Source organism: Mauremys reevesii, linkage group 3 (genome assembly GCF_016161935.1).
Source record: "Mauremys reevesii isolate NIE-2019 linkage group 3, ASM1616193v1, whole genome shotgun sequence".
NCBI classification, from domain to species: Eukaryota; Metazoa; Chordata; order Testudines; family Geoemydidae; genus Mauremys; species Mauremys reevesii.
This window is the reverse complement of record NC_052625.1, coordinates 194,323,380-194,343,734: the sequence shown is the minus strand read 5'-3', so window position 1 is coordinate 194,343,734 and position 20,355 is coordinate 194,323,380. Positions and strand designations below refer to the sequence as shown.

Genomic DNA, 20,355 nt, shown 5'->3' with positions numbered 1-20,355 from the left:
CAGAATACCCCATAGGCCCCTGGCACTCTCCTGAGCTGTGGCAGACACCTGTTCAAATCCTTTCTCCTGGGGGGAGGGGGCAGAATTGAACTTGGAGTCTCCTACATGAGTACTCTAACCACTAGGCTAAAAATTATGAGGGAGTTCCTCCTTCCCCTGCTGCCCCTCTCCCCCAGGTTCTTGCAAAAATTGCCTTTGGCTCCTAACACCAAAGAGGGTTCGCAACTGAGAATGGCTAGCAGAGACAGGTGCTTCCCTGCAGCTTGGATTTAGGCACCTATCTCTGAGAGAGAGGAGGGGCGTAGGACACACCCCTCTCATTGGTATCTCCCATCGGCTAGCTTAAGCGGCTCCCAGCCTAGCTTGCTGGCTTTTGTGAATCTGGCTCAGGTGCCTATTTCTCCCCATTCATTGAATAGGTGCCTAACTCAGGCTTTGTGAATCACAGTGTGTTCCTGTGATTGGTACACTGCCTAAGTATCTTTATAAATCTAGCCTTATGTGGGTAGAAAAAGCTGTCGGGACTTGAGGATAAGAATTCCTGGATGCTACTCTAGGCTCTGACTCTGTGTTCTTAGACTCTGAGAAGAGATACGCTGGAGTACTTTGTTTAACTTCTTCCTATGTAACCCTTCTGACAGTTGGAGTTGGCAGCAACCAGGGCCAGGTTCAATATCTAGGGGTTCCTTTAGAACAATACAACACGAAACCGGCTCAACCCCCCACCCAGTAACCTGTCACAATTACATACCACGCCCTGGGTGCCTCTAAGAGGCAATATTTCCCCTCTCGCAAGCACAGAGTGTGAGTGTAGAAAAGAAACTTTTAATAGAAGGAGGGAAGTAACTTGGCATTAATTTCGGAAAACGCCACAAGCAGGATTCATAAAACCATTCATAAAACCATGAGCAAAAGCCCCACCTCAGAATACGTTGGGCAGTGTCCTTTTCCCTCAGGTTCTTAAGTCCAGCAACCAGAAGTTCCTTTAACATGCTCCTCCCTTCTCCCTCCACAACACCCCACTCACAGTTGTTGTCCTTGGTCAGTGCAGACCCAGAGTTCAGAGGTGCATCTGCAGAGTTCACCTCCCACCCGGGCTGGGGAGGGAGGGCGGCAGGGAGCACAAGAAGGCATCTTGCTCTTTCCACTGTCTGGGCACTCGTTCACTGCTTCTCTCCCCTGGCCACTCACTATGATGTCTTCAGGTCTTACCACTTAACTCAGCTCTCTGTGATTTCAGCTATTAGTGCAGGAGTCTCACTGCTAATACACACTGGGTAGTCTCTTGCATCAGAGACACTGTCCCAAAGCATATCTAATGATTAGACTTGGTTATCAGTAATCACAACTCTGTAGTGCGCAACAAGACTCTCAATTGAGTTTTAATCAGCTCTGTTATTACACATTGGAAAAAGGAAGGGTCAACTGGTATCTAGAACCCCCCACCCTGGGAAGACTCACATCTCCAGCTACACAATCCCTGTTCTTACCCTTTCTCAATTCACTGGGCTTTGGCACCCATGTCCCCTGCCTAGTGAGTGCAGTTTAGCTGAGGGTAAGTCCATCAATCAGGGTATGCCAAGCACAGTTCTGCTGCCCTTGATTCACACAACAAGGCTAATAACCCTTTAATACTCCTGCCCCAATAACAGAGAGACTTGTGATCCAACACCAGCCAAAAGTGATCGTTTGGGCAAAGCAGTCCCATCATGCTGAGCGCCTCAGCAGGGGGATGTGCCTATGCAAACAAGGTCAGCTCCTGAAGTCCTCTTTCCCAGCTCATCACTAGATGTCACAGGAGAGCTCATTCAGACCCTGCTTACACCTCTATTGTGTCCTCTTTTTTTGGCATCAGTCTTTTCATTGATTTCAATGGGCTTTGGATCACACCCTGATTCAGTACCTGACTAAACAGATCCAGTTTTTTCAATATCATTTCAAATCAGAGACTTACTATGTCCCTAACCACCTTTGTAACCTACTTCTGAACCTGCTCTGTTTCTGCTATAACATCTTTGAGAGAGGGTGACCAGAATTGAACATAATATTCTGGGTGAGGCCATCTCATTGAGCTGTATAATGCTATGAGCATATTTCCAATATTATTTATTCCCATTCTTTATACAGCCTAATATTGCTTTTTTATATTTAAATCACTGTTGCACGTGGATCAGAGGTTTTCACTGAGCTGTCTACAGTGACACCTGGGTCTTTTTTCTGAAATAAATTATGCCTCACACTCGAGACAGAGAAATACATCTTTGCTTAGTGTGCTCCCTGGGGATCAGGAATTTCTCTGTCAACGGATGCATATATCACTACAGAGATGAAAAGCAGCCTTTGTGCAGTGAACTTCACATGTATAGCATGTATTTCATTATTCCTGCTCACATGCTGTTTGGAAAGTATTTTTCTAGGGCGTTTCACTGTATGGCGTAGCTCTTCCACAGTTACTAGGGGTTCGCAGGTCCATACAGGGGCGGCTCTAGGAATCCCGCCGCCCCAAGTAGGGCGGCACGTCGCGGGGCGCGCTCTGGCGGTCGCTGGTCCCGCAGCTCCGGGGGACCTCTTGCAGACGTGCTGCGGAGGTTCCACTGGTCCCACGGCTCCGGTGGATCTCCCGCAGGCATGACTGCGGAAGGTCTGCCGGAGCCGCCTGCCGCCCTGCCGGCAAAATGCCGCCCCAAGCGCGCGCTTGGCGCGCTGGGGTCTGGAGCCGGCCCTGGGTCCATAGGTATGTAAGGCACTTAGGGTGGATATCACACAGGTTACATAATTTTGTGAATTGCACCCTAACTCCTGTGGGTTGTAAGCACCTTCTGAATTTATCGTTTTCAGGTCTTGTTCTCCAAGGACAGCCTGGTGGCCTGTGATTTAAAAACACTGCAAGAGTCACAGCTCAGCAGCACACAGGTGTCATTACAATGGAGGTTTGGGTTGAATGGTTTTATTTGTCATTAAAGATAGGTAAGGGACTTATTCAGCCACGGCTTTTATTATAATACAACAATCACACAAACTTGAGAAAACAAAACTTAATTAAACCTCTCTAGGGGACCTCACTATGGAAGCTGGGTGCTATCTGGCATCCAGAGATCCTTTTGTCCCAATGTTCCTTTGTGTCTTCTTTGTGGCCCTAAAATAAAAATATTGACAAGGGGAGGGGCAAGCCAAGAACGTCTATGGCTCCTATTTGGCTTCTAGAGCCTCACAGGGTCTGTCTAACTGCAATTAGATACCTGCGGTGGGCCCATGCTAGCTGAGTTCGGCTCGCAGTGCTTTGGCCGAGGGGCTGTTTAATTGCAGTGTAGACATTTGGGCTTGGGCTGCAGCCCAAACTCCTGGACCTTCCCACCTTGCAGGTAGAGCCCAGGCTGCAGCCTGAGCTGGAACTTCTACAACGCAATTAAACAGTCCCTTAGCCCGAGTCAACTGGCAGGGGCCAGCCGCAGGTTTTTAATTGCAGTGTAGACATATCTTTAGTTTTCTTGATGCCTTGGGTCTTCCAGACCTGGGGAACCTGACCTCCCGGGCCTTTAAAAAAAATTTACTGTAGACTCCTCCAGTTTGAACCAGCTACAGAGTTCTTTCTTCTTCACTTCCTATCCTAAACTACTGTGTACAGTTATTTTCCACTAATAGACAGTTGCTGGGTTCTGCCTCAGAAGTGGCTGCAGTTCAGTGTTGGATTAAGTTTGGAGTAAATAATGTATGTAGTTAAATATAACCTTTGCTTTTACAGAGCTTTTACACTGAAGAATAAAGCGTGGTCAAAAGCAAGTTGAAGGGCATCACATGCATACTTTTACAGACCTGGGCAGCAGTGATGACTTAAAAATAACCACAGCTATAGTTAACACATTATATAGTTCAAGTTTGTGTATCAGTCTGTTAGGACAGTGCTTTGGGATCTCTGAGGAGGAAGGGAACTACTTAAATGTACAATAGAATTTTTGTCTGAAAAATCAAAGCAAAAACCCATTTTGGGGTTGATTCATTTTCAGATAAACTCAGCCCTGGTGAGAGAGATTAGGGATAGGCTAACTCCGTTTGTGTAATTTTGAACTCACTGAAAAGAGATTTATTCTGATTAGGAACAAATGTGAACAAAGGAGAAAGGGGGAAAAATCCACTGGAAAAAACAGGATGGAAAATGGCACACGCAGAAGGAAAAACAAACACGGAGCTTGTAAAAAAAGGAGAGAGGTTGAGAAGGAGAACTTCTATGGAAAGATACTTTGTGTGTGAAAGTTACTTCTTTAGATTTATCAACACCTAACTTGTACCACAGTGCTTTTCATAGATTCAAGAGACAATGCTAAACACAGCCAGTTATGGTATTATCATATTAATTAAACTGCGATTATAACATTACCACGAACCAGCCAAAAAAACATTCTATATCTATGCTCATCAACTTCACTCCTATATATATATATAGGGCATCCACTTGCGCCAGCCTAATTTTGGGTGGGTTGTTCTAATATGTAGCACCTGTTTCCCTTTAACTAGGAGGAAGAAACATGTTTGTAGGTTGGGGGGAGAAACATGCTTTAAAATAACAGGAAAATGAGTCAACAAATTAGTTTCAAGAACCTTAAAAATTGTTCGTGATTCCTCTAATCTCAACTGAGATCCATTTATCTTCACACACCCATTCCAGCCTCTCAATTTTATGTATAGAAATAGGATTTCTCTGAGTCTTGTACTAGTATCTGTACCGAAATTGCTTGCCTACTTCTACCACCTGTTGTCAGGGTTCCAAGTAGATAATGTGTGTTATATGCCAGGGACTTGGGTACTAGGATGATGGATGCTATAAAAAAAATGCCTGTTTCTAGAGATGAAGGATGATTAGAGCACAGGACTGGGAGTCATAGGATCTGGGTTCTAGCTTCTGAGTTCACTATCTACTACCTTAGCTAAGTCATTTCACCTTTCTGTGATTCAGCTTCCCCATCTGTAAAATGGGGGAAATAAATCCTCTCTATCTCCTATTCTAAAGCTTAATTCATTAAACTTAGTGATACTCTGGTGATGAGCATCGTGGAAATGCCTTAAAATGAAAAAAGTCTTTGAATACAAGTATGATGATGGATGATGCATAATTTCTATGCTAGAACTGGCAGATCTTAAGTAAAAGTACTTATAGGATCAGCATATTGGAGTGGGCATTCTTATTTTTGATTAATGTAATTTTCCCCTTTAACTTCTAACAACTGTACAACATTAAAGAGCATTCCTGGGTAATCCATGCAGCATTCGTGCAGCTGAGCTGGTAGCGGGAGCTGGAGAGGGAGCAATGATGAGGGGTAGCCCATTAAGTGAAGGGAAGTATGGGACCCAGCAGGATTGGTTTCATCAGATGCAGCTTTGCCATTTTTTTCCTTATTACACCACTCTTTTGGCTTCTTAAAGGAGACTGGCTGTTTAGTTCTGATTTATGAATACGCTCCAAAGTTACAGAACAATAAGTGAACCATACAGACTAATTGTAATACAAAACAAAAAAAGGCAGATTGTCTTAGCTATCTGAAAATCTCCATAATAAATGGAACCAATCCCGGAACAATTTCTCACTCACACACATATATGGATAGGAGGTTTATCTACATTAGAAACCGTTGCCACTTTAATTATCGCAATATAAGTAAAGCAGTAAAAAATCACTAGTCTGAACACAGTCTATACTATTTTTGGGAAGTGAATGTGGTATACATAAGGCTTCTGATTTTAGGTTTTTAACCAACAAACACCAGTACAATACCCCCAAAGCAAAAAATAAAAAAATGAAATCAGTGTTTATCCAATAAACACTGGAAAAATACCAGAAACAGTTACTCAGTTCATATTGACTTCCATTTCCCATTGCAGATTTTTTATATAGGTGATGTCCCTGTTCCCTGGCTTGTATCTAATGGCTTGTCTACTTCGAGCAATAATGTGGACTACAAGGACGTGATTTTTAAAGCACATTAATGTGTTGCGCATTAGTTGGTCTGTGTAAACCTTTTCAGGTGCACACTAAACGTTCCCTAGTGCTCTTTAACATAGTGCTGTGTGAAACAGCCCTGTGTGTATATGTAAAGAGAAAGCCCCATAAAACACTAGTTTGGGGCATCCACATACAAATCAAAAAGTGTAAAATATAAACACCAGAAAATGAAATAAATAAACCCAGAAAAACTGAAGCCCTACGTATATGCTTACAGTGGTATAACTGCATCCACACTAGGACTTTGACTGGTATAACAGTCACAAATAAATTACACCTCTAACCAAGAGAGCAATATACATGCTGCTCTTTCATTCTGTAGGACCCACAGTAGAGCAGAGCCTCAGCTAGTCTGAGTTGTCATAGGTCCGTTGCAGTCAATGGAGCTATAACAGTTTAGACCACCTGAGGATCTCCCCCACAGTTTTTAATACTCAGGTGCACCACTGTCTGGTAGGTACAGAAGACTCTATGGCATATGCCCTCACTCCCTGCCACCGTTCTTTCACCAGCTTTGGTTTCTGTCTCTAGCCAAAATGCCTAGAGAACCCATGAACAGTTAATAGGTCTTTACAGATAAGTTGGGGAATTTTTTTTGTATGGTAAATTGTTCAGTCGTGTTAATAACCCTTTTATTTTATGATTTGCTGTTTCCAGGGCACAGACAGAAGCTTGATGACTCTAAACCTAGTTTGTTCTCTGAACGCCTCAGTGATTTAGGGCGCATTCCTCATCCCAGTATGAGAGTAGGGGTCCCGACTCAGAGCCCACGGCCCTCTCTGAACTCTGCACCAAGTCCTTTTAATCCACAAGGACAGAGTCAGATTACAGGTAAGAGACAGAACCATAGGTTTGACTTGCACAGGCAATGGTAGTAATTGGTTGTGGATATTTTTGTGTCAACTGTAGAGAAGTGAGGCTGTTACAGAGTGAGAGATGTGCACCAATCAAAGCTAGCTGGGGAGCAGATTTTATTCTTTTCTTTCATTAATTTAATGTCTTTCTTTTCTTACATTAATTTTTTTTTAAAGACCAAAATGTCAAAATCCAGCAAATAGGTGAGGAATCTGGTGAAATCCAAGCACCATGATGCTCTGTAATAACTCACATATGTGCAGTGGTGCAATACATAGAGATATTTTACCTGAACATATTTACTCAGCCGTGCCGTTTACTTTGCTGGCAAGAAAAGTGGCCAACATTGTACTGGTGTTATCAGGATACCAATGCAACCTTCTCACACTGTGGCTTCTCTCTAGTGCCAGTTTATATCATTTTCACAATCAACAAATTGGAGTGTATGAAATTCTCCCAAGGCTCCTAATGAGGATTGTATGCAGCAGCTCTGATGTTTGATTTCACTGTGCTGAGAGAGAAATAATAAATTACTGTGTGTAACAAATTATATAAGTGAAATAAGATTTTAACTATAATTGTGCCAACGATTTGCAACAAAATCCAAAAAATCCACAAGCAAAATTCACTGGGGTATTTTGTTAAAAACATGAAGACTTAGTAGGTTTTGCAAACTTTTTCCAGACAACCTGTGCCTGATTGTGAGTCAACCTGGGAAGATTTATGGTTTCATGTTTCAAGTGGTTTTGACATGATACCAGCTGAAACTCAGTGGTTTAGATGAAATGTTGTGGCTTTGTTTTTAAAAAAAAAAAAAAAAAAGTTCAAACCAGTTAATTAATTTGCAGTAAAGAATAAGTGGGTTTTTGTTTGAACCCAGAACTCAATGTGAAACCCCATGAGAATCGAAACTGAAAAATAATTGTTCTCATGAACCTTGGTGAATGGAAACTGCCAAGTTTCCCACAGCTCTAGAGCTCTCGCTTTAACTCTTGTGAAATATGAATATAATATATATAAATATCAAGGGACCTGCCATCCGCTGATATCTCATAACAGGTTCATTTGCCAGGCTTCCCTTTTATTAGTTAGGCATTTGAAATCTGGATTTTGCTGCATATAGTGCTGTAGTTAAGAAGTGCCAAACCAACAGACCAATGGTCTCTTTAGTCTAGTATCCTGTCTCTGACAGCAAATGAGGACCCTACTCAACTTCTAGAAAAGAAGTGGAAATGGACAGGCTTCCCACTTCAGAGTGGCTGGATCAGGCCCTTAAAGGCATAACCAAAACCCTCCTCTTCCTTCTACCATCTCTATAGTTTACCTCTTGTGCAACATTGTTAATGAAGGGGGGTGGGGTGGAATTCTTCCTGACCCACATCTGGTGATCAGCTTATGGCCTGAAGCAGAAGGACTGAGAGCCCCTTGTAACTTTAATCCTAGCTAAGTGTAACTTCATATGCTGTTCTCATTCTCATAAAAGCCTCCTGCAGAAATTGTGCTTCTGGGTTTGATTAATAATATACTTCTTTGCCTCGTTATGAATCAGCAGCAGCACTTACAAATCCTGGAGGTGATAACTTCAGCTGTTTAGATGGCTGCAGACAAAGCTTTGGTCTTTGCTACTCACGGCACAGAGTCAACAGTTAAACGTGATGGAGACTGTGCAGACTGAGGCTATGTCTACACTACAGACCTTACAGAGGCACAGCTGTACTGCTGCAGCTGCATTTCTGTAAGGTCTCCCGTGTAGCCGCTTTAAGCTAGGGTGACCAGATGTCCCGATTTTATAGGGACAGTCCTGATATTTGGGGCTTTGTCTTATATAGGTGCCTATTACCGCACCCCCCCACCCCCGTCCCAATTTTTCACACTTGCTCTCTGGTCACCCTACTCTATGCTGATGGGAGAGAGCTCTCCCGGCATTATAATGAAACCACCCCACAATGAGGCAGCGGTAGCTATGTTGCCAGGAGAGCGTCTCCTGCTGACAGAGCACTGTCTACATCGGCGCTTTTGTTGGTGCAACATATGTTTTTTCACGCCACTGACTGACAAAAGTTTTACTGTCAAAAATGCTAGTGTAGACATAGCCTGAGACTCAGGATGGTGCTGCTGGGGCAGAGGGAAGTGACTTGACTTGGGAAGGGGTGACTTCTCTATCGAGCCATAGCGTACGTCCTCTCCTTGCCAAAGAGGTTCACAGTCGTTGGGTACTGTTGAATCCCAGACGGCTGTCATTTTCCCAAGTAGCAGCAATGACTCCTACTACTTAAAACTTTGCAGCTAGTTAAGGGGCTGCAGAGTCTCCCTACTGACACAGCCCTTGCCACAGTCCTCCATGCTTTGTCTGCCCCTGGTTGTATGAATGCAATGCATGCAGCCATTGAAGACCACTTGCTAGCATTATGGTAGCCCACCTGCTTAACAGAGCAGTCAGTGAGAGCCTAGTACACCTGTGCTTCATGAATTGCACTGCCATCCCTATCTGTTTTTGGGTGCTAGTCAATGTGTTGATTCTAATCTATGTAACCCTATATAATTTGGAGCGTGGCTGCCTTAGGGAACACTTCTCTCCCCATGTTCTGTCATGGTGGCGGGGGTGCTTTTGCTGACACTTTTGGGGATTGCAAGTACTACAGTTAGTGGAGTCCCTTGCTGAGGAACGTAGGCCTGAGAGAGACAAGGTTTACAGCTCAGAGAGCTGAGTGAGGCACACCTCTTTGATCAGTCAATATCCTGACCATGGGAGATTGCTGAATTGGTGCTTATTTGGGGGTAGTACAGCCTGGTTAAGGAGCTGTTTGTGCTTTCCTATGGTGCTGTATTTTCTCCAGGTAACATGGATGCTATGCAATAGGTGCACACCCACAAAAACGAATCAATAACAACGTAGCCTTTTCTATCCGTTGCTCTCTTGGTACGGTCATTTGAGTGTGTAGGATTTTGCTGTGTAATAAAAAGTGACCTTTGTACAGAAAGAAAGGCTTTTTATTACATTTGATAAAATTAACCAGGTGCTGCTTTGTAAATGCCTTAGTTTGGTAATTTTTTACCTTGTAATTAAGATAAAAGAAAATCATTAGTTCCTACTAACTGCAGCAGTACACAATTGTTTCCTTATTATGAAAGCCAGTATGTAACACAGTTAAGCACAGTTAAACTTCTTTTGTTTAATTCCAGTTTAGGTTTTGCATAATTATTGCATGATCAAACATAAATAGTAGTTAGAGCCTGGCCATCTCCCATCTGAGTAGTAAAGAATGCAGAGTGTGCCCTAATACGTCTGCTGGTTTGCTGTTACATTTCTTTTTCTGGGTTGTGTTTGTTTTCCTGTAGTAGCTGAATACTATTGTTTTTTTAAAATACACCATGCTCTTGAACCTGCTGAAGGACCAGTTTGTTGCAGTACAAGCATAGCTTAGCTTAGCAAAAGCTTGTCCTTATTCAACATGGCATTTTAACTATTATTCTGCAAAAGCAACATCGAAGGGTCATTAAAAAACAAATCATCCAATAAGCAGATACCTTTGCTGAGGTAGTGCAGATCCAATTTGAACCCTGAATATTGCTCATAAATCAAGACTCCTGTCTACTCACATTCGGATCCTGGTATATTTGCTACTTTTTTTTTTTTTTAGTGGAACTCGAACGACTTGCTCACGTATCAAATTACCCTCCCATTCAGACAGCAAACTGTTGCATCAATTCTTAAACGTGAAACAAGAAAAACTGTTGTTTTTCTAAAATACAACCAGTGAGGATTAGCTTCTATCAGACGGGAAAAGCCACAGGCGTAATGGCAAGAATGTGGTCAGTGTGAGTAGTGGAATCTCAGCTGCAAAAAAGAAACTGTAAAGTGGGAGTTAAGTGAGGTTTCATGCTCCATCACCACTATGGCACCATCTGATCTATAGGCAATCTGTGACTTTAGTAACTGAAATAACAGCACTCAAAGGCAGGTTGTGTGAAACATGCTTCTCCCCTCTCCCTTCCCCCTGCCCAGCGGCATTTAACTTCATTTTTCAGACTGGGGAAAGATGGCACAATCTCTATCATTAACTCAGGACATTTATTACATGTAGGGTGGCAGAAGGCAGAGTTAATTCAGTTAGGGCTGGATCCTACCAGCCTTACTTATACTGCAGTCAGTGGGAGAACTCATCTGCTCTGTCAGGCCAAGAAGGCTCTTTGTTCGAATGTTCTTAGAAGGCAAACAGACTAACAGGAGTAGGGGCAGAGAGCAAAATCCATCCCTGTGCATAGGGTCAGCATAAAGCTTCTGCACCAGTGAAGTCCCCCCCTTACCACCAATGTTGAGGTGTTAAATATTGATAGGCCTTGTACTGACCATCTGCACAGCGATGAATTCCACCTGGAGAAAGAAAGAGGGCCTTCTTTTCTGGGCAGGATGCTTGTCTAGAACCAGCATCGGTGTTTTATAGGAATTTGTTGTAGGTTGTCACGAATTTGATGGAATGAAGTGAGTTGCATTTACTACAAAATCTATGTAAAGGGTTGTGGACTAGCTTGTTGAGAACACTGCTTCCATTAGCCCCTTAGCAGCAGTTCTGGTTTTTCATCAAATGCGGGAGATTAGCCCTAGAACAAGGCCTTCTGTGTCATTTAAACCCAGCATTGGGCCCTCCGTACTGGATTGAATTTTACCCATAAAGAAAGTTTGTCCAAACTTTAGTCCAGAGAAACAAGTTTTGGCTGCATTTTACTTTAATACAGAGATGTGGCCCATTGAGACTACAGGACCAAGCATGCTTGGATGTATGTATCAACATAGAGTAGTGGGAGCTGTAGGCTGCAGCTCTGCATTGTGGACACGGGTGACTGCAGTCTGTTGCATGTTATGCTATTTCATTGCATCCTTCAAGCTACTGGCAATTTGTCATGGTGACCCTCCATCAGGTGAAGTTTGCGCACACTGTCTAGTTGCACTGTCTAGTTAGCAAGAATAATTTTTTTTTCTTTAGGAAATGTGACTCTTGAGGGATTGGTGGTGGTGGTGGTGGGGTGATTTTAGAGACTGAAAGCCAAAATCTGGTCTCACTTATACCAGTGTCAGTCAAGGAGTAACGCCTTTAGACTTGACTTCAATGGAATTACTCCTGATTGACCATGGAGATTCGGATCTGGCCCAGAGATTTTAAGAGTCCATGAGAAGCTCAGAGAAGAGAGTTTTTTACAATAGCCCATTTACTCATGCAGAGAGTAGTCTTTGCTTTATTAGGACCATAATTGAGGATATCTTACTTTAAATATTTACAAAAGATAACTCCAGACTGCTTGTTTTTCAGCATGAGCAGTAGCATTAATATAGTCAGCAACAAACAGACGGGGCACCAGAGTTGAATGGGTGACAGGGACTCAACTGAGAATGATTGTGTAAAGCACGCACGCATGTGTTCTTTTAGATTTTAGACTCAGCAGCAGTGGACCCCAAACGTCTTATGTCACATCTCCCCCTTACCTATAATGTAATCTGTCCGCGCCCAGCTGGGGCCGGGAGTTTTGGCTGGGGCCAGGAGCTGAGATTGGGGCTGGAGCCAGAGCCATGGCCAGGACTGGAGCCGTGGCCGCAGTCAGGGCCGGAGTTGCAGCTGGGAGCAGTGCCAGGGCTGGAAGCTGAGAGCCAGGCTGCGGTCAGGGGCCGCGGCTGGGGTCGGAGCCGGGAGCTGAAGCTGAGGCCTCGCCCAGGGCTGGAGCCAGAGCGGAGCTGGGGGCAGAGCAGGGCTGGGTGGTGCTCCCTCCCCACTCCTCAGAGGGGCTGGCCCGGGCCCTGCCGCACCCCCTAAATGTTCCTTTGCATCCCTGTACGGGGGGTGGGGGAGGGACACCCCACTGTTTGGGGAGCATTGCTCTACAGTGAGAAATGGTCACCCTGTGTATCTGGTGGTCATGTTCTTCAGCACTCTTTCAGTTTGGGGAATGGAAAATTGATTTTCCTCCACTCTAGATCTCTCATAACCTATTGCCAAAGAATTGCAAAAGACTACTTAACTGGGAAAGCCTGTGTAATTGACAGCAGAATTGGGACATTAATTTTTAATTTTGTACAGTCCATCCAACATTTGAATAATTTCTAAACACTCTTGTTTTTCCAAGAATCCACTAAGATGTATACAATAGACCATGGAAGCAATGGTCAAATAGTATTTAAATCTACCAACCATAACTATGAATGTGGCAATGAAGCCTAGGAACAAAATAATATGCAATATTTGATATTTCCTGCTTCACAGAAACTTACCTGGCAGTGCAAACAGGAAGTAGCTGTGTGCGTATTAGTTTAGACCTCACCCTGGCTGACTTGTTTCAGCCGATCTGTGCATGAAGTTTAGGGGTATTTGCATGCTATGCCCTGTTGTGAATGACTTACGAAAGCAGCACTTTTCTTCACACCCACACAGGCAGAACAAAAATGTTTACAAAAGGAGGATTGCTATTAGTAATCACTCCAAATTTTGAAGTGCAGAAATATGATAGCCCTGAACGCCTGGCTTTGGTCATCTCACTGTGCTCTGTCTTTCTTCAGTGTTTGCATATTGCCATCAAGACAGGTGGGTGGTTATTCCCCCCCCCCCACCTGTTCAGTATGCTTTTTTTATTTTCTTGTATTCTGGGGATTCCTTTAGGCAGAGTCATACTCCCTCTGGTTAACAGCTCTGGGACTTCTCATATGTTCTAGGCTTTTAACAATTGGAAAGATGCTGCAGTTGTAACCACCTATGATCTTTCATGTGACAATGCAAAGCTTCTGGCCCCCAGACACCCAGAAGCTGCCTGATCACCTGGAAAATCTCACAAGCCCCTGGTGAGAGCTAACAAGAGCATTTGCTTCTTGTACAGAAGGCAGAAAAAGCTTCCCACTAATATGCTCAAAGGCCATTGTATATATTTCACCACTGCATACTAAGTACCCCGTGTATCCAGTCTAAGTGCTCACTCAGCACACGCAACAAAAAAGGAACTCTCAAAAACTTCCTCGCAATTCCCTCTTAAGTCCTCATGCCCAGCTTTGCCACATGTCGATCTGGGAGCAAACTCTGGAGTATGAATACGCTCCGTGAGGCTTGGAGGGGCAGGGTTTCCCCTCCATATATGGCTCTGTTTTCAGTACAGACTGTGGCGTACGTGGAAAAAAACCCCAAACAAACAGGATTGCTTGATCTCTTGTGGCCTAAGTTCCTGCTCCAGTGGCATTTGGGGGTAGCTGTGTTAGGGCTTGTCTACACTACAGGTTACGTTGGTATAACTTATGTCGCTCGGGGTGTGAATAAGCCACCCTCAGAGCGACGTAAATTACGCCAACCTAACCGTGGGTTTGGAAAGCACCATGTCAGCAGGAGAGCGTCTCCCTCTCGTTTCACAGAGGTGGTTTCATTAGGCCAACGGAAGAGCTCTCTCCCATCGGCATAGAGAGTCTTCACCCGACGTGCTGCATCAGCGCAGCTGTAGCACGTCTAGTGTAGACTAGCCGCTAGTGCCACAGAATGTTGCATCGTGGGTCCCCAGCTGGCCGGCGGTCTGCAGGACTAACAGCTGTTTCTGTAATTTGTGCACTGAATTTCCCATTTAGCCTGGTTAATGAGCGCGTTCAGCCCAGCTTGGGGAGATGCGTGCAATTTACCATTCGGCTTTGCACATAATCTTTGACAGGCAGCACGAGTGCAGCTCCCCCCACCCAGCCCTCCGCACATGCACACACAAACACCTGCTGTTCTTAACGAGGTGGCATTGCTTTGAGCGCTTCTGCTCACAGAAGCTAGAAACTTCAGTTTCCTGTTTGTTAACAGGCCAAGCCCAGTGAACAAAGCCAGCCAGCCACAGGGCAAGATTCTCCACCCTGCCCCAATGGTGACCTCAGCCCTGACTTACGGCGAAGAAGTCTCATGACTATCCATTCTGGTGCAGCCCTGATTTCCTCCCAAGCTGTGACTCTCAGCTGCAGTAGTAACTTTTCTATCAACAATTGCCTGGGTTTGGTTTGGTTTCAGTTTTTTCTTTTCAATTGCTTCCTTTTCTAATCAGTGATGAACTGGGTCCTCATTTCTCTGCAGAGCTCAAACTGAACTTACTTTCACTCTCATTTGAGAAGTGGTCACGTTGGAATATGTGTCCACTGAGTCAGAGGTGACATGTGGGGGGGCGTGGTGACACCCAGGGTCATGTACCCCCCCCCCAGTTTGCTGCTTGGCTTGTACTGAGCATGCTCCCTTGCTCTGCTGAAGCTGCTCCCCTCACTGTACGCCCTTCATGATCGGCAGGCACGGGTCTTCTCTGCACTGAGCTATCTGGACCAAGAGGCCCCAGCCAAGATCAGGGCCCCATTGTGCTAGCCACATAGTAAGAAACAGTCTGTGCACCCAAGAGCTTACTAACTAAGCAGGCAAGATAAAGAATAGGAGAAAGAGAGTATTCTGGGGGACTCAGGCAGAGAAAGGTTAAGTGACTTGTTCCCAAGGTCACATCGGGAGTTTGTGGCCAGGGGTGCTGAAAACATTTGTATAGTGGGGGTGCTGAGAGCCATTGGACCAAACTGTAAACCTTGCATGTGATGGAAACAACTTCAGGCCAGAAGGTGCGGCAGCACTCCTAGTTCCAGCACCTATGTCTGTAGCAAATCCAGGATTGAACTCAGATCTTCTGAGTCCCAGTCCAGTGCTTTAACCAAAAGAGAGTCCCTCCTCTCTTATTCTAAAATAATTTTTGCTTTTAAAACTCATACCGTTACAATGGTGAATTGCTGCAGGGGGTTGGACTAGATGACCTCCTTAGGTCCCTTCCAACCCTGAGATTCTATGAAATCAAGTATCAAATATAAGAATTTGTTTACACGACCCTAAAGCCTTTATTCTTATTTTAAGATGGGATGAGCCAAAGAGGCTGTATTTAGATCTAGGGTTCGGCTAGATTTCAGGGTCTCAGGCCAAATGAGGACTAGGATATGAGTTCAAGGTATGATGGTGCACAAACGTGACAAGGACTTCTGCTCCCATGAGACTTCTACCATTCTGAGTGGCAGAAATCATCCCATGAGAGCAACTGTATGCATGAGAGTCTCATTGTCTTGGGCCCAACTCCTGTGAGAACATCCATTCTTAGGATATTTCTTCCACATTCAAAATGAAAATTAAGCCCCTTCCAGTCCAAGATGTGGCCTAGAATCAAAACCATAAGGGATGGTCGTTTGGATCCAAAGACTGGGATTGAAAACCTGGAATTTGAAAGAGTTTGGATGGGAGGTTCTGGCCCTGACCCATCATTAATTTTAATATTGTTTTGCCACCGTGCATAAGCTTTCTCACCCCACCCCCACAGTTTACGATTGCTTACTATTAATTGAGTAGTAGATTACAGTACTGGTATGAGGCAGGGAGAAGTGTCAATATCAGATATAACAACAGCCAGTCATATTTGAAGTTGTGTCAATCTATACAGCCCTAGCCTTGAAATTGTTAAAACAAAGAAGTTCATTACATTTAACGATCAAGTGTCCTTCAGATTTCTGAGGAGAACTTATGTTAACCATTTATATTATTCAACTCTAATATAAACTGAAAACCAAAGGAAAATCCTTTTAAAATTAAATTGGAAAGGGTTTTTTTTGGTTGTATCTGTATAGTTATTTTGCTTCAAGGAAGTATCTGCTTTCCAGACATCTCTTCAAACAAATCATGTCTGAACAGAAAAAATAAACAAGAAATAGCTGACACTACAAGGTTTTGCCATGTGGAAGAGCAGAAAGAGGGTTTTGTTTTGTTTTTTTAAAGATGAATTTCCTGAAGAAAAAAAATGGGGAGGGGATTGCTTATGCCATTCAGATTTCGTGTTTCTGTCAACAAAGTGGAGCCTTGAGACACTGCTCAAATGTAGCAACTTCTTGAGGTAAACTGGGATTGATTTGCTACTTTGGAAATAGTAGAGAGAATTTGGCTACGTTGCAGTAGGTATAAAGCAATCTAGAGGCAGCAGTGCATACAGTTCTCTTGTGTACCACCTAGCTTACTAAACAAACTCTCTTAGCTAGGAAATGCTGTTGGGTTTTCACCAATGTAAAAGAAAAAATAAATGTTGATGAGTAATTCCTCCTGTCAGCAGTGAATCACCGGTTATTGACTAAAAGCAAAATTGTTTACAAAACCTAGTAGTAGGAAAATAAAACTGCCCAACTTCTTCTCTCACCCTCGCAGCCCACCAGCACTTCAGTGGAAAAGAGAATCTGCATGCCCTTGAATCATTCCCTCCAAGGCAAGCTGCACAAATTAGAAAAGGCATAATTAACTTTCAATGGTTACCCCAAACCATTCAGCTTCAGATTATATTGATGGTGATTATAGGTAATCGGGCTTGAATCCAAACGTGATATTTTTTGGACAGATGCTAATAGGATTAATGACGTTTTTCTTCTTGGATCACTTTCTCAGTGCTGAAAATGCTTCTGTTTAATGTTGAAACTGGATAACAACTTGACAGTGTGGCCATCAACTTTTAGTTCTCCTTCCCTCCCCAAAAAGCCAGTTTTAAGTTCAGCTGCAGCATTAAAAAAAAAGAAAAGAAAAAGAAAAGCAACCGCAAAACAAAAAGCCACACGCACTGGGGATGTTATCAGAGCTCTGAGCTGCTGGTGGAATGCTTTATTAGGACTGGACAAGAGAGTATGGGAATTTATGGAACACTGGCCACATCATTTTAAATTCTGCCTGCTACTGCTTTAGAAATTCAGAGGAAGTGCTTCGTTCTGCACTGTGCATTTCCCGCCATATTATTTTCCAAGGTGAAAAACTCAGAGCCAGGGAGAAGGGAAGGGTGCTGGGAGTTCTGGTTTGTCAGGCAGTCTCATTCTTCATGATATCCATGTGCTTAGATAATGCCACTCTCATTGATGAAGCTGCTGGTGTCCCTAAATCTTTTCATTTCTTTTTTAATTTTCTCTTTTTGTTTTGTTTTATAGACCCCAGACAGGCACAATCATCCCCTCCATGGTCATATGACCAGTCTTACCCATCCTACTTGAGCCAGATGACTTCACCATCCATTCATTCCACAACTCCCCTGTCCTCTTCACGAGGCACAGGCCTTCCTGCCATCACCGATGTGCCCAGACGCCTCTCAGGTAAAGACTATGCGTCAGCTAAAATACTTATGCAGACAGGAACAGGAAAGGTTGAGGCTGCTTATGCAGAAGCTATCTGCCCTCAAATGCAGCTTAGCAGCAAAAGTGAAGATCTGTCTGTGGTACCAGAGTTTCTGCACTGTGAAGGGGTCAAAATTTCTTTCTTTTTAAGGTTTTGACTCACAAATTAAAGTGCTACCGTGTTATTCTGAGCATGTAGTTTGAGTGTCTGAAGGTCCATTTTAGGTCAGGTTATCTTTAACTGTCTGATTCAACTACTGAATCACACTGTTTTCAATAGGGGGCATCTGTTGTGAAGCAACTAGGATAATTTCTCCGTATTTTTGATATTTTAATTTTTTTTACTTCTATCTCCTAAATTAGATTTGACTTACTGGCAAGGGCCTCTGTTTCTTTAATATTTAGGTTTAAGGCTCACTTTTGCTTATTTCAGTTCAGTAGCTCAAGATAGCTAATTCCCTTATTTAATGTGTGATTAAGATCTCTATCAGAAACTGGTTGAGTCACTTCAGGGTACAGAGCAGTCCTGGGAAAACTGGACAGATTGTGCTTTGGAATGATGAAGGAGAGAGGAAATATTTTTAGGCACACACACTGGACAGTACTGACACTTATTATCAAACAAATATGCATGCAGCCATGTAGTTCAAGTGGTCACAAAGGTAAATTGAGCTGTGTAAAGTAAGCTGGTTGCCCCATTATAACATACAACATGGAACGGCAGAAAATCGCTTTGTATATTTTGTTATTCTGGGGAACCGTGTCTTAGCTGGAGCATTAAAATTCTAAGCAGACAGGTGTGGAAATATTGGTGAGGTATCTGCCAAAAGCATGTGTAATATAAAGAAAACCTTTACAATTGATTAGTAAAGCATGAAGAATTGGTCTTATTCTATTTTTCCACGTTTGTAAGACACTGTTACAGTCACAGATTCTAGCCTCATACACCTGTTTGACTTGCAGCCAGGTGAATTTCTTTCTGTCTTGTTTTCTCCCTTCTACAAAGCTCAGAGCACTGTAAACGCTACTCACTTCACTGAGCTGCATCATGGACAAACTGAACGTCAGCCAACAGGCATGTAGGATTTGATTAGTTTAGACTCCTTTATTTCTTTCATCTTGGAGGGGCGGAAGCTTTGTTTCTCAAACAAATAGCAGCAAAGATCTCTCTGGCCCTAGTGCTCTCTGGGTTTTCAGAGAATGCCACATTTCCTTATGGGTCAACAGTTCTGGCAAAGCCCGACAGGCCCTTCTGGCCTTTCCTTGTGATGCTCATTTGGTTTAAAAACAAAATTAACTTTATTTTGAAGAAATGATGTGTTTGGCTTTAGATTGATTTCTCTTTAGTTTGAGTCTCCTGATGGTCTGCACAGCCCTGTGTGGTCAAAGCAGTTATTTTTGCAATTTTGCCCCCAGCAATACCTACAGGGAAAGGCCCAGACTGGGACTGCCACATCAGTGTAAGTTACTTGCCTGTGTGTATTCAAACGTGAGTGCTTAGCATGTGGGGCACACACATAATGGCTAAAAGACCTAACTATGTACATCATAGGGCCATATGCAGTACTTTTCTATTTTATTCCACAGCAAGCTATCCCCACTTCTCTTGGCCTTCACCTTTTGGTGAACAACCTCTCTCTCTCTCTGGTTTTGTCTTTTCCAAACATAGGAAGCTGGCTTTGTCACTTAGTTCTGAATCTACCAAAGAGGATTTTGATCTGCCACAAATATCTGAGACTGTCTGCAATACTGCATGTTAACTCACTGACTGCCAGTGGCTTTCTTAGGTTGAGGACTAGGTCTGACTCTCAAACAGCAAGGAGACATATTATAGCACCATTTGAAAACTCTGGCACCCTGCTTGCATGCCCCTAAAATGCAGCGAATTCCACTGCACTGTGGCAAACGAGCAAGGGCTGGATCTGGCCCGTATTGTTTATAATGTGAGGAGTGGAATGTTAAAGTGTGGTTTTGTGACTGCAAAAATTGCCACCTTCTTACCCAAGACATGTGATTTCCTTGGGTGTATTCCAGCTCCTATTTGCTGGCTTTTGCGAACAAAATAAATTGTACTGTTTTTTACTCCTCTTAGCCCAGCAGAACCAACACAGCTCTGGGAGGGGAGTTTGAGTCTAGTCCTTCTCACACATTGTCAACCCCATTGTTAACTAAGTCCCAACCTTGGGGCCTCAGTCACACTTGTCCAACCACACAGAAGGGTGAGATAAGAAAAGATGGTTTGGTGGATAGAGCACTGGACTGGGATTCAAGAGAATTGGCCTCATTTCCTGCCCCAGCCACAAATTACCTGTATTACCTTGGGCAGGTCAGTTAATCTAGTCTGTGCCTCATTTTG

General features: G+C 43.6%; 1 protein-coding gene across 9 annotated transcripts in view; it reads left to right on the top strand.

Moving 5' to 3' along the window:
• Positions 1-20,355, top strand: part of RUNX2 (RUNX family transcription factor 2) — a 232,972-nt gene that overhangs the window by 144,329 nt on the left and 68,288 nt on the right. For 7 of the 9 annotated variants that reach the window (XR_005595948.1, XM_039529526.1, XM_039529522.1 and 4 more), the window contains 2 exons: positions 6,653-6,826; positions 17,817-17,978. Coding sequence is in view for 8 of the 9 variants with exons in the window: in XM_039529526.1 (XP_039385460.1) it covers positions 6,653-6,826; positions 17,817-17,978 (336 nt within the window). In the remaining variant the exon portion in view is untranslated. Of the gene's footprint in view, positions 1-6,652; positions 6,827-17,816; positions 17,979-19,005; positions 19,129-20,355 lie in introns of those variants that run through there. The other 2 variants (XM_039529525.1, XM_039529524.1) reach the window with 2 other exon arrangements.